Raw genomic sequence first — 13,354 nt, 5'->3', positions numbered from 1 at the left:
GCAATAGAGGGGGTGTTTGCGGTGACCAAGGAACAGTGGGTGATGGCTAGTGGCTGAGGTCGGTTTTCCGGTGGCCGGAAAAAGTATAGATGGAGGCTTGGGTATTATGATATCTTAGATTAGGTTAAACATATTAATATATATAGTATTCTATATATAGATAATATCTTAGGATTTAACCAACCTTAAAACCATTGGGCTTAAGCCTAAATACCAACCAAATCCTAAACCACCATCTTAATGTGTCGGGCCTAGTTAACGTTTAAGTGGGTTTGTATATTTCGTTACCCCCGGTGTAACTCATACCGGGTCACATTCGGGTCGGTCCGTGTTGACTTGACCCGAACCGAGAAGAGCCTTCATCATTGGCTCTCTTCATCTTGATCTCAGCAAGGTATTCGGGACAGTTTCACATCCAGTGTCCCATTTGGTTGCATCGGTAGCACTTGCGCTCCTCAGGGGGCGGCGGTGGTATCTTCGGAACCCCTTTGTTAGCATTGGTGGCACGATGGGCAGTAATGGTAACATTCTTCTTGTCTTTACCCTTATAACCCCGATTCTTTGGTTTTGGCTTCTTGACACCAGCAGATCGAATCATCAGAACTTGATTGGTCCTAGAAGGAATGTTCATCTCAGCCGTCTTGAGCATGTTATGAAGCTCCGACACTGTCTTCACCCAACCATTCATGTTGAAATTCATTACGAACTGGTCGTATGATTTGGGGAGAGAGTTGAGGATAAAATCAGCTGCCATCTCATCGGGCAGGGGATAATCAAGTTTCTTAAGCTGATCGATGTGCCTCTTCATCTTAAGAACATGTGCACTGACGGGAGACCCCTCTGCCATCTTGCAACTGATGAGTTGTTTCATGGTGTTGAATCGTTCTTAAAGGGCTTGTTTCTAGAACATGCCCTTGAGTTGCTCAAGCATCTCATAGGCACCAAAGTCTTCTAAGCCTTTAGCAAGCTCAGAAGTCATGGTGGCTAGCATAATACAAGAGACCTCAGCCGAGCTATCCTTATGCTTGTCAAGAACTTTTCGAGCAGCGACTGTGTTGTTTTCAGGCTCGGTTGGAACAGGTCCATCGAGAACATACAGACGCTTTGCCATGGTGAGAACAAGTCTCAGGTTGCAGTGCCATTCGATGAAGTTGGTACCGTTCAGTTTATCCTTCTCAAGGATAGTCTTAAGGGCGTAGGGTGAGTTTTCGTTTGACGACATCTGATTAATTAAGCAAAAGTAAATTTAATTAGTATTTTCGACGTTGTAGTCCCATTATTAATGACCCAATAACATTAATGAAATAGGAGCATGAGAATCCGGCTTCCAGTTATTAAAGGCAGCTGTAGCACACAACGTTAATAAGTGGTTAGGTAGACTGACAACGATTGCCAATTGTGAATAGAGCACAATTCTCGGTTATGAGATCTATAGAGACAACGATTGTCTGTATATATACGTTTAGCCTCATCTTTGCCCACTTTAAGTCTCAAGACAGCTTTAGCACGTAACAGGAGAATAAAGTAATAGTTGTCCTAGTATAGTGACGTGTAAAGGGCCGGATGTGTCAACAAAACGCTTTCACCTTGATGGGATAGGCTAGAAAACAAGTGCGGTGTTGTAGCTCCAAACACTCGAAATTTCGCAGTATGCCTCAAGTGTGACTTGTAGTAGGATTGGCATAAACTATTGGTTTTTAATTGGGATTAATTTTATAATTACCAAATAGAGTAAAAGTCAAATTTTACTGTATTTATTGTCGGGACGAATTGATGAATACTTTCATCTCTCGGGACACTTAGTTTTAAATAACCTATTAAAACTAAGTTTGTCTCGATACGACTAACCAATTTTAAGTTAATAGAAATATATTAAGTTATTAGTTTTGGAAATCAAAACGCTTTTAATTTACAAATCAAAATTGGTTAATAAAATGTTTATTTTCAAATTTATTTGGTATTAGGTCGGTGATATTATAATCCTATTATAAACAATCCAAGCAACCACAATAGCAAATAATAATATGTAAATCCTTATGGCCAAAAGGTGATCGGTCTCGCTAGAGCCAATTAGGGAGACCGATCGGGTCAAGGGGTTCACAACACAAAACAACCACAAGGATGGACTTCTTCGTGCATCCCGTCATCTTGCCCGAACTCCCACTAACTCCAAGAAATCCTTGAGCTCGTCCTCGGTTATCTTCGCGTCTTCTTAATTACAAATTTATAATACTAACAATAATATCCTATTACAAATTTGAACAATCTTTATGGCCAAAAGAAAACCGAAAATTAAATAATAACCGTTTACAACTTTTGAACCATCCATATGGCCAAAAACAAGCTCAACAACCAAACACAACCAAACAAACATAGGTCGGGGCCGGATTTACATATTCAAAATAAATAAATTTCGGGTCGTTTTGACTTGGTCAAATAAAATAAACAAAACTTTGACCAAATCTAAAATTACCAGAAAATAAAACTAGATCTATAAACTTTAACGATTTAAAGTTTGAGATGTAGATCCGGTTTTAAACGAACCGGAATCGACTCGTACGTTGTAACCGCGGCTCTGATACCACTGTTGGGTTTCAACGGTGGTTCGGAACGAAAACGGATAAACCTTTTAAGCCCGTTTTAGTAATTATATCGTTTCAATAGTTATTAATCAATATTAATTAACATAGATATATAAACAAACTATAAAACGCAGCGGAAAGTTAAACGATTAAACGAACCAAAAACCGAAACCCAAAACCCGGATCCGATTACAACTATGTACGAGCGCGATATAAACAATAATAAATCAATAATAGATTAGTTTTCGATATACCTCGGTTATCGAAACCGAGAAGACACCGAGGGCCAACGAAATGAGCTAGAGATTGACACAATCAAAGAACCGACTACTCCGGCGGCGGCGACGATTAACGACGGCGGCGGCGGGTGGGATCGGATCTGGACAGCAGCTCAACAATCACAGAACACAGCTGCAACAGCAGCTCCGGCAACCCGAGCGGCGGCGGCGACGGCTGACAGCGGCGGAGGGCAGCAGCTGGGCAGCAGACGGCGGCGGCGGTGTACGGAAGCGAGGTAGAGAATAGCTGCAGCACCCAACAATATCAAAAGGTCACCGGAATCCTCGTTGTCGGAAAACCGAACTCACCGGAATCACAAAGAACAGTCGCCGGAAAAACGAATGTGGTTGCGGTGAGATGTTTAACAACAACAGTAGATTGTATAGCAATAGAAGGGGTGTTTGCGGTGACCAAGGAACAGTGGGTGATGGCTAGTAGCTGAGGTCGGTTTTCCGGTGGCCGGAAAACGGCGCCGGAAAAAGTATAGATGGAGGCTAGGGTTTTATGATATCTTAGATTAGGTTAAACATATTAATATATATTGTATTCTATATATAGATAATATCTTAGGATTAAACCAACCTTAATCCCATTGGGCTTAAGCCCAAATACCAACCAAAGCCTAAACCACCATCTCAATGTGTCGGGCCCAGTTAACGTTTAAGTGGGTTTGTATATTTCGTTACCCCCGGTGTAACTCATACCGGGTCACATTCGGGTTAGTCCGCGTTGACTTGACCCGAACCGACCACAAAATCCAACACAATGGACCCTCTTGATTTTCCTTTTAGTTCCCCCTAGATATAATAATCTTGATTGTGTAACTATATATTCTAGTATATTAAATAAACTGTATTATTTTTTACTTAGTAATATATCGTATTTAAATCAAGAGTTTAATCAATGAACCTATGAAACTTTGGGTCAAATCTTTAATTTATTAAAGAGCGTAGTTAATTGAGTCTTGAGTCAAACTTGTACAAAAACTTTGTTCCATTGAACTCTTTAACAAATCGGTCTTGAGTTACTAAGGAACTACTTTTCACTTCCTTTAGATCTTGAGCGTCATTACCCGTCGTAAGCCATTAAGAATTCAAGCCCAAAGTACAAAAACTTTATTCTATTAAGCATATCAATCACCAAGATCGAGTTCAACCCTAGAGATGAAATTTCAACCATCCATTACTAGTTTGAAGATTCATAAATTCAAACCCAAGACATACCCAACAGGAAACCCTTAAGGGACTGGTCACTAGACAAGAGGCATGGATGGCTACCAAAATATATACATCTAACATATATATCTTTTATAATCAAATAATAATAATATTTTAATTTATTCATGTCAAAATGATAAACCAGGAAACAAAAGAATAAATCAAAAACTAATAATTTCATAGAATCCCTAATATTAGAATATGACAAATTCAATAGATGTTATGGTTCATCTCAATAATTAATTCACTGGTAAGACTTAAGAATGGCTCCACAAAAAGTACACATAATGGCTTTCCATGATTTCCAGTAAAATGGAACATGGCAGAATCTAGTGGAGGTCTTCATGTCCGCCACACTTGCTCCGCCGCCACACCGAGAACAAAGCCCCGCAGCCGGCTTGCACCGCCTCACTTGTCGAGTTTGGTCCACTAGAAAACAAAAGCACACCATTTTTTTAAGTTGATTCAAGTTGAAGGGTTGGAGGGATGGATAGTATGTGTAGTAGTAGTAGTTGGAAGTTGTAAATGTGATGAAGTGAGGTTTGTGGTTAGGTATATATAGGCGTTGAGAGTCACATAAATATGGGCGCCAACGGTAGTTCTGTTGGTATTAATATCAAGTGGCAAAAATGTTGTTGAAACAGTTTTTATAAATATAGGTAATTTACATTGTATTCGCCGTTCTTATTTGACTTTAAATCATTTTTTTCGAGAAACATGAGATTATTGTTTGAGTAATAGTTTTAGCTAAAAATAGTTAGTACTGTAAAAATATATAATCATGAATGAAAACTATATAATTTATGATATGACATGAAGATGATATTTTTGGTAAATTAGGACAATGCATTCATTAAATGTATATGTTATATATTATGTTGAACATTATAGCATGTTACACAAAAATTAAGCATGTTGATACCTTTAAATCTAGAATTACAAAAAATTCAAATATATAATTTTTGTGTTTTAAACCTCCAACCCGTTTACCTCTGTGACACAATACATTAATAACAGTTTATGACTCGTTTAACTGTTTAGAAGTTTATTGCAACACATTAACACACTTCACATGGTTTTTAGTTTGTTGGATTAAGTTGATATACGAACCCAAACACTTATTTTTACCAAATGTAAAATATACTGTTATATAATCAGCATATTATCCGAATTTGAATATCTTTATATATATATGGTTTTTCAAATATAGAATATGATTTATATCAGGATTTCGTAGACCCTTTAATTGGAAAAGTGAATTATCTTCTACGAATTTTTGAGCATTAACTCTTGGACGCTGACTTTTACTAATTAATTCTGAAAATATGTTGAAATTTACAGCTATTTTGAATGTGATAAGTCAACTGATCTTGAGCGTACACTTGGTAGGAAGAGAGAGGATGATTTTATCTAGCATTTACTTTGGGTTGGCATTATGGAGCATTGCCAGTTGAAATCCAGATAGACTTACAAACATTTAGTTTTTTTTTTCTAAAAAAAATTACATCATAGTTTATAACTTGATGTTACAGATCAAATACTGTCTATATCACTCCATAATAATATTACATCGATTATTAAATATCATGACCAGTGTCTTACTTTTTAACTTAGCATTTACTTTCATTTTAGGTATATTGGTTTTATTAGTCCTAACTATCTCTTTTTGGTCGATGTCGGTCTCAATTAATAAATTGGCTGTTGACGGTTCCAACTTTTAACGTATTTGTTCCCAACAGTCCGCGACTAACGGAATCCTAACACCATTATTTTCAGGTCGCCGGAAAAATGTTTTTAGTCGGAAAAGTCATATTTTTTTCCAGAAAACACCACCCAAACTCGCCACCACCACCAATCGACTCACCACCAACCAACCACCACCAATCGACTCACCACCAACCATTTCCGACGATGGTTATAGGGTTCCGAACACCTCAATAATCGGGGCTTTTTACTACAAAAATGTTCCTAAAGGTCCAATAAAAATATACAAAGATGTTTGGGACATAAATGTTGAGTTTTCCGGAAAAAAATGTGAGTTTTCCGGCCAAAAATGTTTTTCCGGCGACCTACAACTAACGGCGTTAAGATTCTGTTAGTCGCGGACCATTGAGAACACAAACGTTAAAGTTGGGACCGTAATCAGCCTATTCGTTAGTTGGGACCGACAACGACCAAAAGACGATAGTTGGGATTAATAAAAATCAATATACCATATTTTTAAATGTGTAAATTTCTTACAAAACTTTTTCCTTTTTTATCTGAAACCTTAAATTTTTATAATTCTTGTCAATTTCATTTAAATTGTTAACTCTGTCAAAATTTTAATGTTAAGTCAAGATCACTTTTGTTAAAAACATATTATTGTAGAGTCGCCACCAGTAAATAGCTCCTCCATTGTCAGTGAATACGAATCCTGACTGTGAGCGAAAATCATCTCGGTCAGTTTGGAAGCTAGCATCAGTGTAACACTTTACAGTGAGATTTTCTTCCACTCCTCCAAACACTAAGAGCATATCCTTGGTCCTTTTCAGGTATCTTAGAATGTTCTTTACTACAGTCTAATGGGCAACGCCAGGATTTTGCTGAAAATGACTAGTCATGCTTAATGCATACAAGACGTCAAGTCTAGTGCATAACATGGCGTAGAAGATAGAACCAATCGCTAAAGCATATGGAATTGCTTTCATGTGCTTAGTTTCAATGTCCATTGCCAGAGATTGTGATTTGTTCAACACGGTTCCATTAGCAGTGGGACTACCTCTTTTCTTGGAGTCATCCATTGAGAAGCGTGGCAATACCTTGTCTATCTATGTAAGCAGCTTCACCAAAATCTTTCATTTCAAAACAATATTTAAACAAATGCTCAACCTCTTTAAGCATATGAATGTTGTTTCCAATTATCAGTTGATCGTCCACAAACATGATGAGGAATGATATAGTACTCCCACTAGCCTTTAGGTAAACACAAGTCTCGTCTTCATTTTTGATAAACCAAACTCTTTGATTTTCTCCATCAAAATGAATATTCTAGCTGCGAGATGCTTGTTTGAGTCTATAAATGGACTTGTTCAGTTTTCACACCCTATTAGGATATTTGGGATCGACAAAACCTTCAGGCTGAACCATATAGACATCTTTAGAAAAGTTTCCATTAAGAAAAACGGTTTTAACAACCATTTTCCGTATCTCGTAGTCGTAATACGCATTATGGCAAGTAATATCCTTATTGATCTAGCCATAGTAATGAGTGAGAAGGTTTTACATAGTCAATACCCTGAGTATGAGTAAAACCTTTTGCGACTTGCATTGCTTTATAGGTATGCATATTTCGATGCATGTCGGTTTTTCTTTTGAAAATCCACTTGCTCCATACTACCCGACCTTCAAGGGGTAGCTCAACCAAGTTCCAGACTTGATTGTTATGCATAGATTGCATCTCGGCGTTCTTGGCTTCTTTCCATTTCTCATATTCATGTTCTAAGCTAGCAGATTTGTAGTTAGTAGGCTTGTCATTTAGTACAACTACTAATAGGACCTCGGGACCATCTAGGTACCATAGGTATCTGTCACACCCCATCCTACGTCGGAAATTCCGGGGCATGAGTGTCACACCCCAACCTACGGCGGAACATGCCGGGGCGCGACATTGATCGTATCATAGCTCAGAAGACACTAAGTAAAATACACGGGTCAATATCTAAATTATTCCTTCATATATCAAATTTCAAAAGCACAAACATTGTCTCAAAAACAATACCATTACAAATAATGTGACAACCGGTAATTTCCCAAACCCATAAGCTAAGTAATCAACCTAATAATTAGGTGATTGTAAATATTAAGCGCGCCATATTGGTCAGCGCGTGCATTTGTTATGTGCGCCCTGCGCGAGCGCGCCATGTTAGTCAGCGCGTGCAGTTGTTATGTGCAACCTGCGCGAGCGCACCATGTTAAGAACCAGCGTGAGCATATGTTATATGCGCCATGCGTGAATGATTTGGCTTTATGTTTTCATGTAACTTAAACGTTATGTTGTCTATGGGTTGACCATCCCGCATGATGCTAAGGCGGGTGCATCCTACATCGTTTATGCGCGTGCGGAAGGGAACTAACCTACCCGCATGGCGGGAACGTTGAGAGCTAGTTTGTCTGAAGCTCCAAGATGGAATTGACTTCAACATGACTGATCACTATGTTGAAATACCAAGACCACCTGGAGAATCTACAAATGAAACTCAAATGTCCCTAACTGCGAGAAGGTTACGCACCTACCCGCAGCAAAGACATGTCCTATACGCAGAAAGCTATGCGCACCAAGTTATACGCGCAGAACACTTGGTCTATTCTCCAGTTAAGGAGATTACTCCCGCCCGAAAGGAAACAGTAGCGTGTTTCAGAGATTTTCCACTTTTTACTGTACACTGACAAAAGTACCTGAAAAAGCACACTGTAACATGAAAAGTCAACTGTCAGCCACCCTATTCTCACCAACCCCAGACCTGCATGTTCTGTCCAAATCAAATCAAAATCTTTTATCCACCACTCCACTCTTAAGTAAATAATAATAACTTCCATACGTTATCATCATTACATTTAGATATGAAAAGATTTCAATCCCCTAAAGCAAGGGATTGTGTTCCCTTGAGTTTGCCTATAAATTTGTAGCCTAAATTATCACCCAAAACACACTTCAAAGAACTACAAACTTGCACTAATCCTTTCCCAAGCATCCGTTGTTTCCAGCTCCGATCCTGTTACTAGGTAAGCCAAAAATATAACCTTGAGACCTACTATCCGACCCTTATATTCTCCTATTTCTTGATCTTAATATATATACTTGTTATTTAATCGTATTCTAGACCTTCGATTCCGAGGCCAACACCAAGAAAACCCGAATCTCGATTAATCCCTTAACAAGAACCACAGGTGAGTCTCACAGCCCCTATTTTCACTGTTTTCACTGTTTTTAAACTGCTTTCGGGGCGAGGGACACGTACTTAAATAATGTTTTATCATGGTATACTTACAAGCTATGCAAGCGATTATGTGTTTAAGTTATGTTTCATGATGAGCAATGCAAACGGTTATCTAAGGTTTTCAATGTATGTGCGCTAGAACTCGAGTAAGTGATCACTTTACCATTGGAACTCTAAGGGTAGGGACTGCTGGTTTGATCCGCCCACTCGTAGGGGTCGCACCTCTTTGCATGGACGAGTGCCTGGCATGGGGCAGTACTATGGGGTTGAGCCCGCTCGTAGGGGTCGCGCCTCTTTGCATGGACGAGCGCCTTGTTTTCCGGCACAACGTCTGCGCGTAACCCGCGGGACGGTATCCTTAGCTCGTAGGGGCAATGCCTCTTTGCATGGACGAGCACAGTTTCCCAGAATTGTTCGCGCGTAACCCGCGGGACAGTATCCTTAGCTCGTAGGGGCAATGCCTCTTTGCATAGACGAGCATAGTTTTCCAGAAACGTCTGCGCGTAACTCGCGGGACGGTTTTACGTTATTTTAGCTCGTAGTGGCTGCGCCACTTACATAGACGAGCACCGTATCCAGAATTTGTTCACGCGTAACCCGCGGAACGATTTTTATCAGAATATTGTCAGAATTATGTGTTAATACGATTTTACCAAGCAGATGTTAATGATGTTGCCAGAAATGTTTCAGAATGATTTTATCAAGTTACTAAAACTTGTGAACTCACTCAGTTTATACTGATTCAAATGTTTTTACGTGTCTTTCAGGAGATAACTAGGTAGCGCATGGAGTCACACTTAGAGCACCACACGCTGAAAATCTAAAACAAGCTTTTTGTAAGATTTTGGTTTTATCCCCTCGATGCGCACGGTTACCCGCCGCGCAAGGGGATATGGCGAGGAAATCTTCAGTTTTATACTTGGATGTTTTTTTTTGTAATCTTTGAACAATGTAATGTGTTTGTACTAAACTTCTCATGCGCAATAAAAATCTTTGAATGTTTTGCAATGGCCCGTGCTTAATTATCAATCCCCACTCGTGCGCGCCCGGCTGTTTCCGCCGCTCAGGGCCGGGTGTGACAGATTGGTATCAGAGCACTGGTTATAGCGAACTAGGAAAAGAAGTTTTTAACCTAGACTATAACCTTTGGGGAATCGCATGAAATATTTTTCAAAGAATATTTTCAAAAGAATATTTTCAAAAGAAAAATCACACACGCACTTAGGAACACGGGTCAGTGTCTAGAGATAAGAACATTATGTGCTCTGAGTACATGCGCTAAGTTTGTTATATTTTCTTTTTATGAAAAGAATGCCTCCAACCAGAGCCAAGGGAATTACCATGACACCCGAGGAGCTCGCAGAAATAATCGCGCAGGCGATTGCAACGCATGAGGCCAGCAAGGCCGAATCTAGTCAGGGTCGCCAAGAGAACGAGACCCCAGAACCCGAATCGGGAGCCTTGAACAAAGGATGCTCCTATAAAACATTCATGGCCTGTAGGCCTTGGCCGTTCAAAGGCACCGAAGGAGCCATTGGGCTCTACAATTGGATTGACAAGATGGAGACCGTTCTCTCCATCAGCGGATGTAGTGAAAACCAGAAGGTCCTTTACGCGACCTGCCTGTTCCAAGAAGCAGCTTCGTCTTGGTGGAAGCTCCAAGTAAAGACTTTGGGGCGAGAAGTTGCTCTTCACAAGACCTGGGAAGAATTGAAAGAAATGATGATGAGAAAGTTCTGCTCTCGCGCAGAAATTCAGAGCTTGCAACAAGAATTCTGGAACCACACCATGATAGGAACGGATATCGATGCCTACACCAATCGTTTCAACGAGCTTTGCCAGCTGGTGCCAGACATGGCAAACACAGAAGAAAAGAAAATCGAGAGGTACATCTTTGGGTTACCTCCTGTCGTTAGAGTCCCGCTCAACGCCGCCGCACCTCCGACCTTTGACGAGGCGGTTGCGCGAGCCATCACCCTTACAAGGGATACGGTTCGTGCGGGTATGTTGACCGCTCGCTTGAACGAGCAGCGAACCTCTGACTCCAAGAGGAAATGGAACTCCCACCGAGGGTCAGACTTCAAGCAGCCACCGCCCAAGAGGCAGGAAAGCACAAGGGTTTACGCGATTCAAGCCGCGGAACCATCAAGGAAAGGATACAGCGGGCCTCGCCCATGGTGCAGCAAATGCAAGTATCACCACGAGGGTGAATGCGCAAAAATCGAATGCGCCAAATGTGGCAGACCAGGACACAAGGCGATGAATTGTCGCATCAGAGAAGCTGGATCGAGCGACAGCTGCTACGCATGCGGGAAGCCTGGACACTTCAGTCGGGATTGCCCACAGAAAGGAAACCAAGCTCGCGGGAGAGCTTTTGTGATCGGCGCGGGTGAAGCAAAGGAAGAGCCGAATGTGGTAACCGGTACGTTTTTGCTTAACGGTCATTATGCATCTGTCTTATTTGATACTGGCGCTGACCTAAGTTTTATATCCCATGAGTTTAAAATTCCCTGGGCTTAGCGACCAGTAGGCTAGACAAACCTTATACTATAGAACTAGCCAATGGTAGGCAGTTATGCGCGAATGAAAGGACTGAGCAATGTGTATTAGTCATGGGAGGTCATGAGTTCAATATAAACTTGTTGCCAATAGATTTGGGAAGTTTCGATATTGTGGTAGGTATGGATTGGTTGGTCGAGAATCTCGCGGAGATTGTTTGTCATGAGAAGCAGGTTCGGATTCCACTGTTGAACGGAGAAACTTTGATGATTCAAGGGGAAAGAAAGGGAGTTGCGACGAAACTGATTTCGTGCCTAAAGGCGCGCAAGTGCCTAAGGAAAGGGTACTACGCCTTCCTGGCGCATGTAATAGAGAAGGGAGATGAGCGAAGAATTGAAGACTTACCTGTAGTGCGCGAATTTCCAGAAGTTTTTCCTAAAGATCTGCCCGGATTGCCGCCACCGCGACAAATCGAGTTTCGAATTGATTTGGTCCCAGGAGCTGCGCCAGTAGCCCGAGCGCCTTATCGATTAGCTCCATCTGAGATGCAAGAGCTATCCAATCAGTTACAGGAACTTTTGGATAAGGGTTTCATACGCCCAAGCTTTTCACCTTGGGGAGCTCCAGTACTGTTTGTTAAGAAGAAGGATGGTTCGTTCCGGATGTGTATTGACTACAGGGAGCTGAATAAGCTGACAGTCAAAAATCGGTACCCCTTACCGAGGATTGACGACTTATTTGACCAGTTGCAGGGATCCAGTTATTATTCGAAGATAGATCTACGGTCAGGATACCACCAACTTAGGGTCCATGAGGAAGACGCGCCAAAGACAGCCTTCCGAACCAGATATGGCCATTATGAGTTCTTAGTGATGCCTTTCGGGCTAACTAATGCGCCGGCTATATTCATGGATCTGATGAACCGTGTGTGCAAACCATACTTGGACAAGTTTGTGATTGTGTTTATAGATGATATTCTAATTTACTCTCGAACCAAGGCCGAGCATGAGCAACACTTGAGGTTGATTTTGGAATTGTTAAGGAAAGAAAGGTTGTATGCAAAGTTTTCTAAATGTGAGTTTTGGCTTAGAGAGGTTCACTTTCTCGGTCACGTTGTAAACGAGAAAGGAATACACGTCGATCCTTCTAAGGTTAAAGCCATCGAAAACTGGGAAGCGCCAAAAACCCCAACTGAGGTGAGGCAATTCCTTGGACTAGCTGGCTACTATCGACGCTTCATTGAGAACTTCTCCAAGTTAGCTCTACCTCTGACCGCGCTAACTCAGAAAGACAAGGCTTTTATTTGGGGCGAGAATCAGGAAGCGGCATTTCAAATGTTGAAACAGAAGTTATGTAGTGCGCCAATTTTATCTTTACCAGAGGGGACGGATGACATCGTCGTTTACTGCGACGCTTCACACCAGGGACTCGGATGTGTCCTTATGCAGCGAGACAAAGTTATAGCGTATGCCTCGCGCCAACTCAAGACCAATGAAAAGAACTACACAACGCATGATTTAGAACTTGGAGCGGTTGTCTTCGCGCTAAAGATTTGGCGCCATTACCTCTACGGTACGAAATGTGTAATCTTTACGGATCATAAGAGCCTCCAACATATATTCAATCAGAAGGATTTAAACATGAGGCAACGAAGATGGGTTGAATTGTTGAATGATTATGATTGCGAGATCAAGTATCATCCGGGGAAAGCGAATGTGGTAGCAGACGCGCTAAGCAGAAAGGAGCGAATAAAAACACTACGGGTCAAGGCCCTAAAGCTAACAATTCACGCAGAGAA

The 13,354-nt window shown here is 41.0% G+C and overlaps 1 protein-coding gene across 1 annotated transcript; it reads right to left on the bottom strand.

Moving 5' to 3' along the window:
• Nucleotides 1-4,270: 4,270 nt before the first annotated feature.
• Nucleotides 4,271-4,529, bottom strand: LOC143606926 (uncharacterized). The gene has a single exon (XM_077082542.1). The coding sequence runs from the start codon at nucleotides 4,527-4,529 to the stop codon at nucleotides 4,323-4,325; it is 207 nt and encodes a 68-aa protein (XP_076938657.1). The 3' UTR covers nucleotides 4,271-4,322.
• Between the last annotated feature and the right edge of the window lie 8,825 nt (nucleotides 4,530-13,354).

This window comes from Bidens hawaiensis, unplaced genomic scaffold (genome assembly GCF_021521415.1).
Source record: "Bidens hawaiensis isolate Kalapana, Puna unplaced genomic scaffold, B.hawaiensis_p1.1 tig00078407_1, whole genome shotgun sequence".
NCBI lineage: Eukaryota > Viridiplantae > Streptophyta > Magnoliopsida > Asterales > Asteraceae > Bidens > Bidens hawaiensis.
Note: the sequence above shows the minus strand (reverse complement) of the source record. Positions and strands in the feature narration are given on the sequence as shown.

Coding starts and splice junctions, on each gene's coding strand:
- LOC143606926 (XM_077082542.1), bottom strand. CDS start 4,529: ATGGTGTGCTTTTGTTTTCTAGTGGACCAAACTCGACAAGTGAGGCGG.